The 21,103-nt window shown below is 45.2% G+C and overlaps 1 protein-coding gene across 1 annotated transcript in view; it reads right to left on the bottom strand.

Moving 5' to 3' along the window:
• Nucleotides 1-3,713, bottom strand: part of EEPD1 (endonuclease/exonuclease/phosphatase family domain containing 1) — a 62,505-nt gene extending 58,792 nt beyond the window's left edge. Inside the window, exon 1 of the mRNA XM_058029560.1 lies at nucleotides 2,832-3,713. Within this exon, the coding sequence (XP_057885543.1) occupies nucleotides 2,832-3,685 (854 nt within the window). The 5' untranslated portion in view covers nucleotides 3,686-3,713. The remainder of the gene's footprint in view (nucleotides 1-2,831) is intronic.
• Nucleotides 3,714-21,103: the final 17,390 nt, after the last annotated feature.

The raw sequence follows: 21,103 nt of genomic DNA, 5'->3' as shown, positions 1-21,103 counted from the left end.
TTTTAAAGCTACTTGCTGTGACCATGTCATTAAAACACAAAAAAACCCCAACCAGCAAATTTTTAAAAAGCAAACCCCAAAGCAAGCCTTTTAACTGGCATAAAAGACCGCAGTTCATAAAATTTAGATTCTTTGCTTCTCGTTACACAGTTTTACTGATCATCTTGACTTGCTGTTCTTTATTTCTGGACTTAAGAAACAAGGTGAGGCAGCTCCTCCAGCTGCAACAAGACAGTACTCCAGCTCCTGAGAGCATCCTGGACAACCTGAGCCCAGCCCTGACTGCAAGGAACCAGCATGAAGGAGCACACTTATTCCTGCACATCAGGAATGGGCAGCAGCAAGCAGGTGCCCATTAGCACAGCACATGAGAGCACCTACTGTCAGGCTAAAGATCCTTCAGATCCACCTCCAGCTTGGGTCACAGCTGGAGACTTGAGCAACACACGTGAGACACCCACAGAGCACCTTGAAAACACACCCATGGATTTTGTGAGGCTGAAAGCTGGTGAGCCCTGTGCAGTGATATATTCTTGCCTGGAGAAGCAAGAGGTGAATTTCTCCAGCTGACTGTCTACTGAAGTTGATTTACCTGTGCAAAGATTAGTTTGCAAGGCATTCTGTCCATTCCCAGGGTACTCAACCTGAGCTGGGAGTGAGACCACAGAGCTCAAAAGCAGAAGGCAGGCAGATTCTGGCCTCAGCTGAGGCTGTTTTACAGCTACAAAGCTCCCCTGACCCCATCAATGCTCACACAAGCAAGAGGAAATTCCTCCCTGAGTTGCTGAGTATGGCTTTTCCCAATGTATATATTTTTCCTGCATAGTGCTGCTCTTTTCTGTTCCCACATTTATTTTCCCAGGAAAGTTTTGCAGGCTTGTCTGTGGATACACATTGCTCTCATTTCTTTCCAGCTTCTCACGTTATCACAAATTGGATCAAGTACAGAAAACAATTGCATCGCACTCACCCTGTGTGATTGATGACACAGATATGTGCAATAAAACAGAACAAAAACAAGCACTTCTACCAGGCTCCTTTGAAACTTCAAAGTATCCAGGAGACATTTTACAGCACCCAGCACAATTAAGTGCCTGTTGGCCAGGCTGCACAGAAACTAAGCACCATGCAGTCTCAGTGTAAAATTTAAACTAATTTCCACTCTACACACACAGTGACCAGCTTGGGCTAAGGCAGCTTTATTTTAGAAGCCACTACATCTTCCTGGTTTTTGTAATAGGTGGGTCATCTTGTTTGGAGCTTTTCCCCCCCAAAATGCTGAAGTTGCAGAAGTGACAGTTAGCACTTCACTGGAGGAGGTCCTTAAAAATCCCTTACTTATGTATATAAAAAATATAAATAAATCTCCAAAGTCACTTTTGTTCCAAAACTGGATTATTAGAATTATTATGAGACTAGAGATAATCTGAGTTTCTATCCCCAGCAGGTCCACTCCAGCTGCTTACCAAAAAAAAAACCCAAAATAAAAACAAAACAAAAAACAAACAAAAAAAAACCACACCAAAAAAGAGAAAAAAATAGCAAGAGAAAGTGGAGACAAAGAGGGAAGCACAGGATACCTGAAGTAGTGAAGCAGAATATTGACAGATGTTAGGCTGAAGCCATCAGTGTAACATCTCAATAACCCTGCTGGTTTATCATCTTCATTTTGGGTATCAGACAGTGGTGGCTGTGAGATGACAGACGTTTCCTACGTGGCAGCACCAGGCTCCCAAGCAGTGCACGGCAGAGGTATCCCTGGCCACAAATACTGTACTGCAGCACAGATTTCATATCACTGCCACCCTCCTGCTCGCATGCCTGACCTCTGCAACCGCACCAACAAGAGCTGTTATTCAGCATATTATTGGAAAAGGACAGAGATAACAGCTCATGAGCACTTCCCCTCCCCACAACATCCCTTTTGCAGAAGCCCAAGAGTCCCCTGCCCCTATTCATTTCCTGCTGGAAGTCTGAGTCACAGCCAGAGAGAAAAGTAACTTTACCTCTGTTGTAAACTAAATACCAGATCAGCTGGGACAGATTTGACACATGAAGAGGAAAGGGCTGGAGTTATTTCAAAACGCTTATTGCAATCTGCATTTCTGTGTCCAGCAGAAAGTTTAGTAAGACAGTCATCCCCAGCACCCTTGAACAATTACACACAAAAAAACAAAACCCAAACTCCCAGCTTTGCATTAAGAACTGAAGTACCATCCTGTTTGCCACACCACCAAGTGCTCAGTGTGGTCAGGGCACAAAGCCTGGCACAAGGACAGCACAGCCTCCCCAGGCAGGTGCTCCATGTCTCACATCCCCAAGGATGAGCAGTCCCTCCAGCTCAGGAGATGCCCCATGACCTCTCATTAAGAAGCTGTGTCACCCTTGCGGGACGAGCTGTGGCATTCCACACCTGTTACACAGCCCTTCTCCTGCTACTGCCCCCCAGCTTCTGGCAGGAAAGGCTGCTCTCCATGACCTGTTCAAAAGGCTCTTAATGGAGAAACAATCCTTGAGCAACCATTAACAGGCCTGAGGTGACTGTGACAGGCCAGTCTCCCCTGCACAGCTGTGTGTACACACACACACCCCTCCTCAGGAGCTCCACTGCCCATCGAAGGTTACAGCAGCTTTATGGAGGGACAGCCACTACAGTCCCAGCGTTATGACTCGAACACGGTTTCATGCAAGGAGTGGGAAACACTTAGTAATCCCAGGAAGGAGTCAGTCCCACTAGAATCACAACAAGACTCTACAGTGCCCAAACCTCAAAGGCATGAGCCTACAATCCTGCATGGAGCTGGGCCTGCAGGTCAGGTGCTGCCTCTTACCTGTTCTCCAGCAGCGTCATGCACACGACCTCCCGCACGCCGGGGTTGTTGGCCTTCTCCACGGAGCAGCTTTGCAGGTTCCACGTAGCCACCCTGAAGACGGGTCTGCCATCCCTCACCCCCCCAAACATCTCCACAGAGGGGCGAGTGGAAATGATCTGGGTTGGACCCCCGGGAGGAAAGTCCAAGTCCTCGCTCTGCAGGCTTAGAGAGGTGGGGCTGGGGTGAGGCTTGGCCATGAAGCTGAGGCCACCGTTGGTATTTGTTGAAGGGGGCCTGGAGCGCTCTGCAAAAATCTGGTGCCTGATTTTGTCCAGAAAGGAGGAGTTGATGCAGTCCATCCTCACCAGGTCCTCGATACTTTTGAAGGGCCCGTGCTCTTTACGGTAGTCCACAATGCTGTTGGCGATCTTCTCAGTGATGCCACGGATGCTCATGAGCTGTGCCGGGGTGGCCGTATTGATGTTGATCTTGGTGGTGGACAGGTGGTGCTCAGAGGCCGGGTCCTTGCGCACGGAGCTGGGCGAGTGCTGCGCCGAGCTGCCCTTGCTGCTCACGCAGATCTCGAACTTCACCTGCTCCAGCTTGGCCGCCCCCACCCCGCTCACCAGCGCCAGGTCCTCCACTTTCTTGAAGCCGCCGATGTACTCGCGGTACTCCACGATGTTCTGGGCCACCACTCGGGTGACCCCGGGCAGGGTCATCAGCTCCTCCTCCGTGGCCGTGTTGATGTTGAGCCTCTCCTGGTTGACGAGGATGTTGCTGAAGTTGCACGCCGCGCTGAACTTGCGGCTGTGGCACAGGTCGGCCGGGTCGCGGGGGATGGAGCGGTGGCAGCCCAGGCTGCCCCCCATCTCACCGCCGCCACGGGCCGCTGCCGGAGCCGGGGGAGCGGGCGCGGGGCGCTGCCGGGGCTGCCCGCCCGCCGCTCATGGACCTCCGCGGGAGCCGGCGCGGACCGGGCGGAGCGGGGCAGCTGCGGACAGACCCCGCTCCGCCACACTCGCCCGGTCAGCGGAACCCTGCGCCCCGCCGAGGGGCCCCCGCGCCTTTCCTCGTTCTTCTTTTCCTCCTCCTCCCTCCTCGGGCACCGCCGCTCTCCTGCGCAGGAGGAGCCGCCGCAGCCGCTGCCCGCCCGGCCCCGCTCCGGCCCCGGCGCTCGCAGCCGCCGCTGCCCCGCGCCCGCCGGCGGTAGTAGTAGCTCTGCGGGAGCCCCCGCCCCTCGGCCGGGCGAGGCGGGGCCGCCGCCGCCGCCACCGCCCCCCGGGCGTCACCCGCGCCGCGCCCGCCCCCGCCCGGGCACCGCGGGCACCGGCCCGGCCCGGCCCGGCAGCAGCGGCACCGCCGCCACTCCCCACGGAGGGATCCCGGCTCGGCCCCGGCGGGGGGATCGGAGGAGGAGGGTTGGCCTCCTCCTCCTCCTTCCCGCCTGGGCACAGGGGGACTAAGAGCGTCCCCAGTGCTGTCGCCTGGCCGCTGAGGGCAGGCTTTTTCCGTGCCCAGGTCTCAGGTGTTTAGACGCTGCCTGCAGCATTACTGTCCCAGAAGTTCCCTGGGCTCGTCTCTCTGCATCTGATGGGGCATAGGTGTGTTTTCAGACCTCATGAAAGCCTCATCAGTCATCTCCACTGGTTTTGTGCTCTTGCAGGCACTATGCTTTTATACACCAGGGTAAAGTCTGCATTTTTTCCTTTCTTTTTTTTTTTTTTTTTTTTTTTTTTTTTTTTTTAATTTAACATCTCAAGCAATTATAAGAGTGCTGAACAAACTGAAACTCCCCACCCACAGAATGATGCTTTTGGACACATTAGGTCTATATATTAGGTCTGCCTCAGCCGAGGTGTTGGTCTGCAGCATGCCTAGCCCTTCTCTGACAGTAACCACATTCTGCACCAAAATCGTGGCTGTGTATTGCCCGTGTCCCTCAACTGGATTTAACACAGTTTGTTCATGTGCTGAGAGCCACAGCAGCCCACCACAGCCCATTCTGGGGAAGCCACTGAAATATTTACCCAGTTTCTACTGCATCCAGTCCCATGCTGCACTGTCTGCAATGTTATCTGTAGCCAAATTAGCTCATTTGAAACTAGCTTGACTGTGCCCACACAGGAGTGACTGCAATGTCAATGAATCAAAATATAATCGGTGGGTGTAATTGAAAGGAAGGGGGAACTGAAAGAAAGAGCAAACATATGATTACAGAGGCCAGCTATGCGCCCTGATGCTGCCTTGTGCTGTCTCTCTCTATGTATTTCTTTTAGCTGCTTTCCATTAAAAATGCCATGTATTTTTCATGGCATTTTTAATGGAAATTGGCATTTTTAATGGAAATTATTTGCTTTCACCTGAAATAAAAAGTTACATTTATTCAGCTTCTTGGCGAAGGAGAATGTGATGTGCCTAAGGGGGTGCAGGCTGCACCAGGCTTTACCAGGCTCTCAGACTGCACAGGGGCACGGGTGCTTTAACCCTGGCTCCGGATACTCTGCTGCGCATCCCACATTTCCCTTTTGCTCGCCCCAGCAGTGGAGTTAGCAAATTACAGGAATGGCACTGGCTGCATCAGGGCACTGGCTGCATCAGGGCATTGGCTCTCTGCTGGCTGCTGGAGTGCAGAAAGTGCTCACTCAGGTGATTAAATGCTTCCATGTCTGCTGGAAAGTGCTCTGTGCGCTGCGATAGCAGCGGCCAATGCAGCAGGAGTCATGCTGGGCCTGTTCCTGCTGGGACCGTACCAGCACGGAGCTGGAAACAATTAACCATTGAAATGAGTATTCTTTGCAAGGCAGTGTTATTACAGTAATAGCTCCACAAGCTGTTATCTCAATGGAGAACACACTCTTTTGCTTTCTACAGCAGGTTGTTTTGCATTGATCCAGGCTCATTAACTAAGTTTTGAAGCTGAAAAGCCCCAAAATCCATCTGAAGCATCATCTATGTTGCAGGCAGCACTAGGTTTTCTGTGTTTCAGAAAAAAAGGCAGGAGCATCTTCAGAAAGAAAACAGATGTCCCTTTTGTCCAGCACTTTCTGTTGACAGCAACTATCCAACATTTCTTGAATCTGCAGCACCAAATTAACCTGTGAGACTGGATGCAGCTGAGGAAGCAGAGCTCAGAGGGATGTAACAAGTGTCCCATCACCTAATGCTGAGTATGACCTCATGCTAATGTGAAATGTGGCCTGGGGGGCGGGGGCAGAATGAGGGGATTGTCATCCATTAGCCCCAAACCTGTATTTTTTGTTCTTGTTGACATTTCCAGGAAGCTTGCTGAGATCTGAGTCAACCTTTAGCACATTTCAGGAAAGCACCAAAAGATGTTAAGAGGTCTTGAAAACTTAAACAGAAAACAAAGGGAAAAAAGATCAATCAATGGCCTGACATCATTGTTAGGCAATCCATTAATTTGAGGCAATCCATTAAAATGAGGTTCGGTCAGTAAATTATTGAAAAAACAATGGCAAAATTATTGACAGCCAGTGTAGGCAACAGAAAATAAATCTTGTGAAACCCAGGTAGGTACCAGATTTTACCTTTGATCCAATCCTGAGCTCAGTGTATGTAAATTTATTCAAGAAGAGATGGATTGATCATGGTCTCCTGGTGATCACTGGCTGGCAGGTAGCCTCCCTGGTCTGCTTGGCACCTATCCTGGCAAGGGGCCATGAATCCAGGATTCCTGAATCTCCGTCAACCCCAACAGGTTTAGAGGGCTCTGAGACACCGTGGGTGGCTTATTCCTCAGGATCCTCAGCTTGCTGCCTACTGAGCAGCTGGCTGCTGGCCAGGGCTGGCTTAGAAACCTCTCAGTGATAGCAAAATTGAGTTTCACTGCTCTGAGGATGTGAATGGGGAGGATCTCACAGGGCCAGGCAGGCTCCAGCAGTGAGAGGTATGGGGGGACACCCTCAAAATGCCCTGGGAGCAGCCATCACACTTCCTGCAGAGCCTTTTTGTGTTTCACTGGACAGTGCTGCAAAGCAAGGTGCTGGAGAACAATGGTTTTGCCATTTGTTGATCTTGGACTTGCTTTGCCACTGTCCACAGCCCTCCTCAACTGAACATCTCACATCCTGTCCCCCTAAACTGGTAGTGAAAGAGGTTTCTGGATGGCTGAGTGGCACCAGAGCAAGCAACTGGCCACATGAGAAACCCAGGGGAAGGGTTGTGTCACCTGCTTGCCAGCTCTGGAGGTCTCAAATGCCTCTTCCCTTCAGGAACTCTTCAAAGAAGAAAGAGCAAAACCAAACATTTTCCATCTGAAGGAGGTTCTGCAGTACTTCAGGCCTATAAATGCAATGTTTAAGGATGATATGGGAGTGCTTGAACCAGATGGAGTGAGAGCAGGTACTGGTGAACAATTTCTTTTGTCACAATTGATGCAAAAAATCTGCGTACAGGCCAATAGATTTTAAAGGCTAATTTCTTAGCATTTTAAGTTCGTCTTTAGAGAATCTATTAATCTATTTTTGCATGTTTTAACATACCTCATCTACACTGCAGAGGCTCTAAACAAATAAACTGAGTTTTATGATGAGGGATAGAAGGAGACAGAAGATATTACTCAACAGAAAAACACAGAGTTTGCCTTCAGTGTTCAGGCAGCGATTGCAGTTCCTACCAGCTCACCATGTGATAGCAGTGCCTTTTCCAGCTCTCACACAGCCTTGGGGGCTTGGCAATCACACTTTTACACCCTGTGTTTTCAGACCTGCTGCACTGGGCTCTTAACGGGCAAGGGCTCGAAAAGGCAGCTGATTAACTGCAGTGCCTGTATTCTTATTAAAGGGAGCTATTAAAGTAATTGTTTTCTTTCTGCAAGGACATCTTCAGTAACACTTGTAACAGATGCCCGAGGGAGAAGACAGGCACTGTTTTTATGAAGACAAGTAATAACAAGTAGGAGTTAGCAATTTCATAAGCTGTGGGCCTTACAAAGGCTGAATCTTGGCGGCTCTTTCCCTTTTTGATTTTCTGGTCTTTATTAATAAAACTGAGTCTCCATTAGTGTCTCAGTGGGGTCACTAATCTGGATATCTCTGTTCTAAATGGCCATCAATATTTGTGGCTCTTTTAGAAACTTTGTATTTTTGAGACATTTCACCTTTATCAAATTCACTTGAAATTAGCCCACTCTCTAATAAAATCCCTGGGGAAGGGATGAGGGGTAGAGCAGCAGAGCACACAATCACATGAGGTTTTTCTTGGGAATCCAGTCTCTATGATGTGAGCTCTTTTTCCTGTAAGGCATTCTATACAGCTGCCAAACTTGTTGCAAAAAAAGTGATGTCACCAGTGCCGTGTTGCCAGGTTATGGGTGTCACATCCTACAGAGAAATACAGTCAGAAGGGTGAGCAGAAGTGAGTCATTCTCATGCCTTGATTAGGGCTTCACTTGGCTTGGGCTTGAGTCTGAAACGCAGACCTCTGCCTTCCAGAGGAGATCTCAACCAGTGGCTCGCCAGTAGGACAGCTCATCCTAGAGGGAAACAAAAGGAACCCAAGCTCGAGAACACAATCTCCAGCAGAGCATGGGATGCATTTTCCAGTTTCCATAGACAGCCGTGGGGGATTTGATTCTCATGCCCCACATCTGAGGTGACTCAGATACCTCTTGGGGCACAAGGATAGAAAAGAACAAAAAAATCTAGTCCTTCCTTGACCCCAGGCAGACTCATTGAGGCCACGCTTACAGAAGCTTGCCTACTCCAGGCCTCCAGTGGTGGCATCTCCTGAACTTCCCAGATGAGAAACATGGGATGTGCTGGAGCTGTGACCCAGCTAATGTTTTCTTTGAGGCCTAGTCCATCCAGCCTCCAGTAAAAATGCCCATAAATCACTGCTGTGTGAATGTGGCACGAGGGAGAGTCAGAATTGGTGACTTGTGAGCCAGGTGCCTGAGCTCTCACCCAGGGCGAGAGGTTCCACACAAAGGCAAGCATCAAGTGGGTTTTTGTGGAAGAGACACAGGCAATGAGATTTTAGGCATCTCAAGAGCCAAGCAGGAGAAGAGGAAAAATAAACCAATATGCTGGAAAGGGTTGTTAGTATAGCTTTCAGCACTTCACACAGCACTTGGGTCATCAGCAGATGTACCGTCAGCCCCTCAACTGAATAAATTACTGTTTTGCATAATTTGTAATTTTATCCTTTACCTGTAGTTACTAGGTTACCATAATTAATTTCCTTGCTAATAAATTTTAGAGAAACGTGTAAAAAATCCATATAATGTTTACCTTTTACTTTTCAAAGAGTTTAATGACCATTAGTTAACTCATGCATACAGCTTTTTAACTCAGTGATTCTGCAGTTACCGTAGCAGCCACTGCAATTCTGCCCAGACTTATATAATACTTATAACTTCTGCTGTTTGGGGGGGTTTGCTTTTGGTTTGTGTTTTGGGTTTGGTTGGGAGTCTTTTGTTATGAAAATATAAGGGATTAGTCTCTACTCCTTGAACAGTTGTGTTTCAGACCCTAAAATTATTCAGATAGGCAAAACCTGGACTCTTAGTTCTCCTAATTTTCTCATCTATAAGGAGGGGTCAGTCAGGTTTCTGTGTGGTTTACTTGTGCCACGTTTGTTTCCTGTCTTTTCCCCTTCATATATATAATTCTGTTTGCTGAGAAGAAAATAAGCCACAAAGTAGAGTCAAACTTTCCCTTAGTTCCAAATTCTCAGAGATCTGCAGAGGATAGAGCCCCAGTATAAAACCAGAGTTCTGTTGAGGATCAGATCATTGGTTTATGAAACAGAAAATGTTTTGATTAAGACTCTTCACACAAAACATAGCACACTGCCTAAATTATCCTCTCTGCAATGCTCTCCTGAGAAAATATGTCTCTCACATTTCAAGTCCTGTACCAACAATTAAAATGGTTTAATGGCTTCAACCACTCCCAGCAGACTTTGAACTTCTCTGAGGAGCCTCCCTGACAAGCAGCACAAGTTGCCTCGTTGTTACAACACCTTCAGTGAAAGCTCAATCCAATTCCCATGAAGACAAAAGAAAATGTCCAGAGTGATTTAAAAGGCTGCTGTGCTGATTTGGGCAAGCAGGAGGGCCTGCACTGTTGCTGGAATTGACTCGTGTGGTTCTCCATCTGAGAGCCAGATTTTATTGAAATGAAAGCATGCAGGAGGAAGAACAGCAAGACAGCACAGAGGTCTCCCTCTAGGAACAGGTCCTGTAGGATGGCTGCTTGGAGGAGACAGGTGAGCTCAGGTCAGCAGCATCTGGGGAATGGGCAGCAGAGCATCTGAGCAATGCTGCACCAGTGGAGGACAAGCTAGCCCCTGAGCACCTGGAACTGAACACCGCTGAGCTAATTAAAACCAAACCGAAGGACCTAGCTTTGATCACGGGAAAGACCCTGGCACAAATTACATTCCTTGGAATGTAATTAGCTGCTCAAAAAAACCCACCAGCATGGCTGTACCAAACTCACTTTTTTCTTTGATGGGACTACTGACTTGAAGGATAGGACAGAAAGAGCTGATTAATGACAGAGGGTGTGGGAGACCATATACTTACAAAGCTTGTGGGTGGAGTCAGAAAGCCTGCAAGGACTTGGGTGGGTTCAAAATTCAAAAGCCAGAGGGCAAAATGGACAAGATGAATTTTGGTAGAGACCTAGGGAGGAGAAATCAACATCATCCACTCAAATTGAGTATACCTGAGTCACAAATGGGTCAGGAAAGGCTCAAAAACATAAATAAGAGTCATCAGGGTGACCCATTTAGTAGAGACCAAAGTTTATTTCTAGCTTATCTCACTAATTCCAACAGCATGATTAAGAATATAGCTGTGCATTGACTCAGCTGCACTCAAGAACATGGTGCTAAGAGCCACCATGCCAAAGTATTGGTGAATTGCTGCCAGATGTCATACACATTGCAAAACCCAGAGTTCTCCCAAAACAAACCCCACAGCCCTGAAGTGCTTACTATTCCAAGGCTAGATACTAGTCCTTGCTTATGCCCAGTAATATGTACTCTAATAATTGGAAACACAGGAACTCTGAAGTTCTGTTGGACAGGAATAAAGCTTACATATTCTGGGGTGAGGAATTTGCTGCCTAAATAAAGGTTTAAAGTAGGTGAGATATTAGAGTATTCTTTTTACTGTGTGTGAAGTTTTAGCTGAGGTCACATCCACAGCTCCAAACCTTGTTCCAGCCAAATAACATGTTTTGGAGAGACTTTTTCAAAGTTTGAAGAGACATGAGGAAAAATAGCTGCCACCATGTTACACAGGCTTTTGCATTGTGTCAGAGCACGAGCTCCCCACACTCTGCAGGCCGCTCATTCCTGCTCACCTGGTGTGTGCTCACCCCCATGACTCACCACAAAAACAACTCAGCGCATCTTGGTTGGCTGTCATTTCCATGCAAACACTCTGCTGGGTATTGTGGGATGTCTGTTTTTCCTGTGATGGATTCTCAGACCTTGCTGTGGTTCAGGAATGGCTCCAGCACCTCCTGCTTCAAAAGTAATCTCACCAGGAATCCTAAAATCAGGTTCTAATCCTTCTCCCAAGTGTCCCAAAGCATGCAGTTGATTAATTCTGATTTCACACCACATGTAGCCATGTCACACAGACACATTCTTGCCAGCCAGTAAACGAGCCACATTCTTCCTGTGTTAGTCATGGAGCATGTCTCCTTTAACCTGTGCACTTGCAACTATGGCATGTGGGCTGCTCCTCCCATGAGTCAGGGGATGTTCTTGTCGCCTGACACTGCAAGGTGTTGGGCATCCCTGTCCTGCTACCCACCAAGTGACATCAGGGAATGCTGGTAAGCCACCAGCATGACTCTTAAGACAGGACAGATTCAAGATGGGACCCTCAGTGGAGTCAAACTCAGAGAAATGGTTAGATGAATGACTCACTTAAGCTGACTAAGGCCCATCCCAAACGTGTATGTTGCTGACTCTGACTGTTTCTGACTGTGCATGCAAACTGTGGTAATCAAACACCTTTGGGAAGACAGCTGCTGCTCCTTCAGTTCATGTACCATACTGCCATCCCAAACTGGATGAGAACTCACTCCACACTTAGGATTGACACTGAGGGCTGACTGTATGGTGGTGTTCCATGGGCTAGTGTCTTGAGCTTCAGAGTGTCAGTACCTACTTTGGATGTGCTCATTCCCTTGGTCTGCCTGACATCCAGCATTGCCTTGGCAAAGTCATAAGGCTGCCCACACACAGTTCACCTCTTAGACCATTAGGTTTGCCAGGTATGGCTTACCCTAACCAAGCAAGCAGTTGTTACATGCACTGTCACCTCCATGCTGCACAGGAATGGGGAGACTGATTTTCACCAAGCCAAGTCATCACTCCTACTATTTATTTTTTTCACCTGCAACTTTTATCATGGTGTTTCACTGCTTGCCATTGTTACTCCTACTAGTATCCATCACACCAATTGGAGTTTGCAGGTTTCTAATGGCTGCTGGTGAAACTCTGCGAGGTCTTTGGATCTGAGCCTGCCTTGCACACTGTGCACGAGGATCTGCCATCTGCGCTGTCCTCGTTGAGTCCAGCCCTCTCTAGTGTGAGTGTGACTAGCTGGAGAGAAAGGGTATCAGCATGTGGCCCTCCCAAGGGCTGCTTGGAACAGGCAGCCATGCACACTAAGAGCTGGCAAGGGCACTAAACTGCATTCACATCAATCGATCTTGACACCACCTGCTTCTGAAAGGGCTGATTCTTCCAAAGACAAACACTTGAGGTTTCTCCCCACCTTTGCCATAGGTTGAAAAGAAGTGGGGAAGGAGTTTTGCTCTGTCTGTATTCTCTTTTCTCAATACTTTTAGATAAGGTGACACAAACTTGCAGATTCCCTTTGGATTCAAGCTAGTCATTGTTTAAGGCACAATGATAACTCTGTATCACAAGAACAAGTCATGAAAGAAACATTGTTAGAGAAGAAATCCTTCGAATCAGAAAGGCACTGTGTTTTGTCCTGCATTAAGCTCTGAATTTCATTTGGTTTTGCTGGGTGGAGGCTGTGGCAGGGAAAATGTTGGATGCACTGCCCAGCAAAAACATTCCACCAACTCACTGCAGGATCATAAGTCAAAGTGGATACCAGAGACAAATTCTCTGCAGTGTTTGCAAGTCCCTCAGCAGTGGCAGGGACGCTCTTCCCCTTGGATTTCAGGAAGGGTTAGAGATTCCCAAGAGATCAGGCCAGGCGTGGTGCATGAAAACAAAAAGGCAAGACAAGAATTTGTGTTAGCATAAACCAAATAGGGGAAAAACACAACAACAACAAAACAAACAAACAACAAACAAAAAACCTCACCCAAACAGAAAACGGTAAAAACCATCTGTTTGTATAAAGGTCAAGACAGGTTTCTTTCACGTGATTCAGGAATTTCACAGTGCTTCCTCTAACTCACATTTTTAAATCAAATTGTTCAAAAAAATTGCATCAAGAAGTTTCAAATTCCAGAACTGAAACATGCAATAAAAAGTCAACTATAATCTTGGTTTTAAATGTTAAATTAAGCTTTTAAACAAACAAACAAACAAACAAACAAATTAGAAAATTGGAATATCCTAACAAAAATTCCTTGATTAGCATAGTTGCTCTTGCTCAAAGTTTTGGATGTTTGGGATGTCAAACAATTGCTCTAAGCTCATTATTAAAAACAGCCCCCAGACTTTTAAAAAAACAGAATGAAAACCTATAACATTTGACTGATTTATGTTGCTAAAGGAATCATCATTATAGTGTGTCACTTTGTATGATCAGATATTTAATGCTCACGTATTTTAATCTCTGGACAAAAAGTACAGAGGCTACTCACAGCTAAGATATCCAACACTCTTCAGAATGTCTTCCCAGTTGCCTCTGACTTCATTTCACAGCTCCTTGATTTATATGGTGTCACCACAAGAGACTTATACTCAGGTCCATTTAATATCGAGGAGCAAATTATCCAGGAGAAACTTTGCTTCCCACCTTCTGTGCCACCAACTCACCTTTCCCTTGGCATCCACCCCTGATCCTCAGAGCTGTTTATGTCCTGGAGCTGGCACTGAGAGAGGAGCAGCAACAAACCCTGAGCTGGATGAGGAAGCATGGGATGGCACAAGGATTTCTCTGGGTATCCCAGCATGCTCCCACCTTTATCTCCTCTTCACAGCTCTGGTTATAAGGCAGTGCCAGCTCACTGCTGTGGCGTTTTTGCTCTTCCTGACAAGGAAGAGACTCCTGCCTATGCCTCTGAGGCATTAAAGCTGTGTTGAGATTCAAATTCAGTGCTCGGACTGCTGAGATGGAGGAGAGTCCCTTATGCCTGGATGCAAGAGAAGAAAATCCATTACTGCTAACCATGGTGTGGCTATTAAGAGTAATAGAACTAATTTTAATAGTGTTAAACTCTTGAAATGCATTAAATTTCAGCAGAAAATTCAGAGTGATCTTTCCCCTGCAGATATGCCCATGACAGAGGTGCAGCCCAAGGGCAGGAGTCCAGAGAACCTGAGGAATCACCATCCTTAGAGATTTTTGAAGCACAGCTCTTTGTAGTTCCAAGTAACTTTGACCAGCAGGTTAGACTAGATGATCTCCCTTTCAACCTAAATTATTCTGCAGCTTTGTAGAAAATGGTGGTCTTGGACTTGTTGGCATGATAAACAGGAGCTGGGGGAGGATTTGGTAAGCTGCAGAGAGCACAGATATTGAGAGAGAGAAAAGGGAATAGAGCAGGGGTTGTATGGCATTGATAGTTTCATATCCATTCTTTGCAGATCCGTGGGGATAACCATCCCATTTTAAACAATAAAGTGGCTTACAGCTGTATGGTTTGGGGTTTTTTAGTTAAAGAAGATATGTGATCTAAGCTGGATCAAAAAAAAAAAAAAAAAAAAAAAAAAGAAACAAGCAGAAAATCCTCATCCATCTGTTCTCAAATAATTAAGATTTGTTTATGATTCTGCAGGAATGGATATAGTGATTAGTTAATACTGTATGAGTAAAATCCACAAGTTCTGAGCAAAAGCTCTGTTGAAATGGTGCAGCAGAGAGACTCCCTAGTCAAGGGAGTCACCTTCTGTGGGAGGAGAGGAACCTTCTCTGGAAAAGGAGAAACAAGGCAGCTTGCAACCAGCAACATCACAGAGCTCCTATTCTGCTCTCACTCTGCATGTTATATGGGGTTAATTTTAAGAGAGAGAAAAAAAAACTGCAGGGCTGCCTTAGCCAAACAGGGAGAAGGTCGATCTCTTCAGAACAATGGAAGCAAAGAGAACTCAAGGGAATTATTCATCTTGTAAATGGAATTTGATTTTCTAATGCGAAGAGAAGGCTTTAATTGCAGCAAATTGAAACAATAGAACATTTCCTTACTAAAAAGTTGGAGGGCTTTTTGTTGCTATGAGTACTATGTGAAGGGGATGTTTGTGATTAGAAGCCCTAGCCATTATAGGAAGGTTTTACTTCAGCCAACTACTTTGTAGGAGTTACCATAATTGACAACGGGAGTGTTTTCCCGTAACTTACTGCTCTTACAGACCAAGCACAAATGCCATGATGTGTGATGTACTACACTGGAACAGAAGGGGACAGATACCTCTGGGATTGGGAAAGAAGCGCTTTCTTCTTTGGAGAGCATGGCCCCAAAGAGAAGCAACACAAAAAGATCTCCATCTGCCACAGCAAATGGAATTTCCCGTCCCTCAGAAGAAATATTTCAAACACTTAAGTCACATTATAGTTCTGCCCAGTACTGCACGAAACATCCTTGCTAGCTCATGGTCATTACATTTGTTAGCACCTAAAAGAAACCCCATTATTTTATTGTATTTATTATGACTAGTTGCATTACTAGGATAGCCCAGGGCTCAGTGGATATGATATGGTACGATATGATATGATGATATATGATATGATACAAAACATTCTGGTCTGATGTTCAAGTTTAAAATGTTTATTTTAAAGTTTATGCCATAGCCACACTCCCATCATGTGCTGGGGCCACATGTACTGGTTGCTGGCATCACTTTTGGAAAGAGAGGTTCCAAAGCTTGAGAAAACTGAAGGAAAAGAAGAAATTCCCACACTACTGTGAGACTTTCTGAGTATGACAAAAATGCATGCTGTGTTTCTTAGAGGCTGCAGTCACATTAGAGCTTAATTACATTAACATTTAATGCTTAAAAATGTCAGGAAAGGACTAGGGGGGAAAAATAAATCAGAACTTAGGGACAGAGACAGATGAGATGCACACAAGTTTAAATGCTGGATTTGTATTCCCAATGAGGAACTGTTACCATTATTTTTGCCTCATGCCAAACTGTAAAAAAACTTTCTGTGTTTAATCTTAAAATGCCCCCACCTCCAGCTTGCTAAGCTAGTTGAAGCTAACCAAATTGAACTGCCACTTGAAAATGACTTTGTTCCCTGAAATGTTGTTTCATAATGAAAATTGTGATGGGGATAAAACAGATCATGCTCTTCTGAGGTCTCAGGGCTATCAGCCACGCTCCATTTAGCTTTAGAAGTCATCTGAGCAGGAGCTTCAATCTCTTTCACAGGGAGTAGATGTGCTCAGAGCTGACTTGGCAACTGATGCTGTGCCTGCACAACAAGGAGTGAGTCTAGAAGGCTGCTGCTCATGCTCAGCACCTTGTTTCTTGAGCCATGTAGCTCAGAACCTTGTGCCTTCGGGAGACTGGCGCCTGTCAGGCTGAGAGGAGATTGAGCATACAGTCAGTGCATCCAGCTGAGAGAATACAGAAGCTCTACATGGGGACAGTCCCTGCTAATGGGAGAGGTTCTATGCTGCCATTCTTTTAGTCACAAGATTTCTTGTCACCATGATATTTTCTGAAAAATCCTCTTTGCCCAGGATTTTCTCCTGGAAAGCTGAGAGGCCTCAGAAGAGAATGAAAACAATAATTATCTGATTGCTTGGGAATGTGGTCTGGAGATCATTTACCAACAGGTGCATCTTTGATTGGTTCCATGTGAATTTTTAAAATTAATTAATGACCAATCACCATCAGCTGTGTTGGACTCTGAGGAGTCAGTCACGAGCTCTCATTATCGTTCTTGTTTAGCCTTTTGATGTATCCTTTCTCTTTCTTTAGTATAGTTTTAGTATATCATGAATAGAATAGAATAGAATAGAATAGAATAGAATAGAATAGAATAGAATAGAATAGAATAGAATAGAATAGAATAGAATGATAAATCAGCCTTCTGAGAACATGGAGTCAAATTCTCATCTCTCACCTCATCCTGGGGACCTCACAATACCACAATTTCTCCTATCAGCAGCTGTACAGAAGACTGATCCTGGTTATCTACTTCATAAAAGCCAGATGGAATGTTTTTCAAGCTCTTATTGAGGAACAACTTGGGATTTTTTGTTTTTTGTTATTGTTTCAGTTTTTTTAATTATCGTCCCCTCAAATATTAGTGAGGATTCCTACAAAGTATAAGTTGTGCAGTCCTAGAAAGTCCAGTAAAAGCCTGTGCTTTGTGTTATTTGCTGAATGATTCTCCAGTGGGATCACATTGCCAAGAACTTGGGATTTCATAGCAAAGTGAAATTACACATTAGAAGAAAATACCCATAAAATATGTTCATTTTTAATGAAGACATTAAAAAGCAACTCAGAGCTTTGTCTCCTCACTTCTGTGCCCAGATCATTACATTGCTACCGTAATGATCCCAAGGGTGGGAACCTGAAGAAGAGAGAGGCCTCAGTGTCTCTATGTTAGTGAGATTTCAGGGTTTTAATCTCTTCATTTAAGAAATTACTTTACAGTAATGGATAATAATGAAAGTAAAGTGTCTGAAAAATTTGAGCATAAATGTTTTTGAGTGGGGCCAAGGACTGTATGGCTCATGAGTCTCCTCACCATACATAAAACCCTAAGAAGGTTCTCTCTCAGACTTTGGCCAGCAGGGCAGTGGCCTGAGGTCTGAGGCAAATGAAGCAAAGGATCATGAATCTCTGAACACAGCCAGAGAGGGGTTGTAGAGCAGCACACAGAGTATTTAATCTTTCCTCTCTTCTAACAGCAAGGTTCAGACATAATATGTGGGTATCCTGTGTGTCCAGGACAGGACACGCAGGGGAAAACCCTTTAGGAAACTACCAGGGAAGGTATTTTCCTGGAGGTTTCTGATGACCTCAAGCCACATTAACAAACTCCTCAGAGGCACTTGCTCTGCATGATCCAAAAGGAACAGGTCTGAAAAATTAAAAACTAACCATGTGGGAATCATTTGCTGAGGTCCTTTGCCCAATCTTTCTAATCTATGTGCTTAAGGAACATCACAGAAATGTTTCCTCATAGCACCTTTGTTGCAATGGAAGTGCCATTAAGCTCTTTTTACCACTGAAAAACAGGGGAATAAAATAAAATGCTTGAAGTCTCAGAGCTTGATCTGTCCCAGGCTTTCCCCTTGCCCCTGGAACTAATGCAACATACAAGCAACCCTGTGAAGTCAAGCTGGGCAGGATAGAAAATTGGAACAGCAATTTGTTTTGAGAAACACCATTTGGGCACTGCATTTATCCTGCATGAGTCAAAGCAAATATTTTCTTCCTTCAGTACCCTCTCCTGCCAGCTCACCAATTTATCAAGACAATATCCATAGAAAGGTATTTCTGTATGCATGTGAAAATTAAATGTCATTGTACTGTAATGGCTGGTGGCATGGACATATATTGTATTTGAATCCTTGCTCATTATGGTTTTATTTCTGGACTGTGAAATCTTGGCCACCTGACTCTTAGATTCATATATTAACAAGATAAAATTATATACCACAAGGCTTCTTAGATAAAAAGCTTAGCTATGCAAGGGCTTCTCATTATTCCTTTTATCCTTTGCTGTGTCAGAATGAATTATAGCATCTAACTTCAGTTAAACCCCCTATTCAATACCTAATGCTCAACAGATAGGATAACATTTATTTTGTTTTGGAGTTTAACTTTAGATGAGGTGACATGCAACAGAATGGAGCACAGACACTGCAAAACAGTCCCCTGCAGTGTGACAAATTACAGAGTACAAAGGAGCAGTGCAGAGGCAATTAAAAATGGAATATACCCCTGGAAGCTGGCATGCTGCAAACCCATGATTAACCCATGATTAAAACTCAACCAAGCTGAGTCTTCAGTAATGTTTGAGCTCACATCTAACCATACAGCAGAGCATGAGGGGAAGAAGTCCAAACAAGGAGAACTTTGGTCTGGTTCTGTGGCAGTGGTTATTTTTCTGTAGAAGAAAAAGGGTCACCCTATACAACACCCTTCCCTTCCTGTGCCATTATTCATGCAGTCATTCAAAATCATGCAGTATAGCTGAGTAAGCTGGAAGATCTTGCCTATGCTGAGACCTCCTTCTCCATGCAATAAAGTTTCCAAGCAGCTGCTCATTTTGCAGAGTGTGCATAACCCCACTGGCTTTAGTGGCCTGATGGTCCTGCATGCATGTTTGTGTTTCTTTAGCTGGAAGAGGGCCCCTTCACATGCCCCATTTGCCTGGCTTCTAAGAGGCTGCTTGACCTCAGGAACATGACCTACAGACTTACAGGAGCTGGGATTGTCAGCAGTGTCCTTTAAGCCTGGCAATGCATTCAGCAGTTGGCCCTGTCCTCTGGAAAAGATGATCTATGCTGCAGCTACAAAAGGCAGCGCAAGCAGGGGGACAGGTGGATTGAAATATATAAATTAAAACTTTAAAATGGCCATGATAATAGAGCAGGAAAAATGTTATTCCTCCTCCTAGCTTAGACTGGGGGGTGGAAAAGACAATTGGCAAAGTCCACTTCAAAAACATGCTAAGACAAAAAGTTAAGATGGGCCTAACTCCGAGTTTCACATCTGTTACCAAGGCATTATATAGTCTTGTTCAGCAACTAAGTTATCACACCAAGGCACTGAAATTAGTCACACAACAGAACACTGTAATTCACACTGTCAAAGCTATTTTTATTCACTTGGAGCTGTTTTTATAGACTGACATAATTGGACAACAGGTATGACAAGCCTTTACTGTGATCTTATCTTTACCAAGCCTATTTTGTTGTCTTCAACTGATCTTCACCAAAATCTCTATTTTGTTGTAGGAGAGGTTGAAATACAGGGCTCTAACAAACAACCCAGCACAAAGGAAGCCTACCTACCTCATTCATGGAAATCAGGGGCCGCATTTTTCTTTCTCTGAAGCTAACATCATCCCACCAGAGCTACATTATTGTTAAGACGAGACTTATAGTGATGTTTCATACTGGACTGAATATCAGTTATAAACACAAGACATGAACAATAGGGAAGAAGAAAGAGGAGAAGGAAAAAAAAAGAACAGAAAAAATAATACAATATACTTTTTATCTAAATATTCACCTTTCTGCAAGCTCTTGACCCAGGCAGCTGGCTTTTGTTTCCACATTCACCTTCAAAGTCCGTCTGCAGACCTGACCACACACAGCCACAGATCTTCAGCGCACACGTCATGTCAGTGCAATAGGATTTATTAATTTCTTTACCTTACCACTTGTATGAGGTTGGCCCAAGAAGTTGTGGATGCCCCAACCCTGGCACTGTTCAAGGCCAGGTTGGATGGGATTTTGAGCAACCTGGTCTAATGAAAAGTATCCCTGCCCTTAGCAGGGGATTTGAATTAGTTGATCTTTTAGGTCCCTTCCAACCCAATTCTCTGATTCTATGTTAGCCCACACAGCTCATCTTTACGGAGCCAAGCAATATCCCAAAAGAGCAAGAATTTATCTGGACTTCATCATTATTAGTATGCTTAAATGTTAAGTTTTTCACAGTGCTTCCCAACTTGCAGACAGACTGACTTCTTGCGTTGGCCTCATCATGGAAATTGTTACGATTTAGCCTCATTTCACTCAATGAGCAATTCTAGCAGAGAAATTAAGTGAGAGTTCTGCAGCCACACAAGGCCACAAACACTGCTGCTTGGCACTGTAGACTGTGCCTCAGCAAAGCTGCACCTACAGGGGCATAAAGTCACCAAAATGAAATGAAATATATACTTCCTCCTGATTTCAGCCTGGTCTGGCAAAGCAGAAAAGGGAACCTTTGCAAACCATTCCCAGCTTTGCTCTGAGAGGCTCTGCTCAAAAGCAGCTGGCAGCTGAGGCTTAAAACCCACATTGATTAGAGCTGCCCTGTGCTGAGTTAGAAAACCTGATGCTTAAAGAAGGCAGCAAGTAGAAGTAGCTGCATCCCGTGACATTAGGAGATGTTTCCCCCATAGAGCGCTAATG

The sequence above is a fragment of the Melospiza georgiana genome, chromosome 1 (assembly GCF_028018845.1).
Source record: "Melospiza georgiana isolate bMelGeo1 chromosome 1, bMelGeo1.pri, whole genome shotgun sequence".
In the NCBI taxonomy this organism is placed as follows: Eukaryota; Metazoa; Chordata; class Aves; order Passeriformes; family Passerellidae; genus Melospiza; species Melospiza georgiana.
The sequence above is the reverse complement of the archived record's forward strand: the minus strand, read 5'-3'. Positions and strand labels throughout refer to the sequence as shown.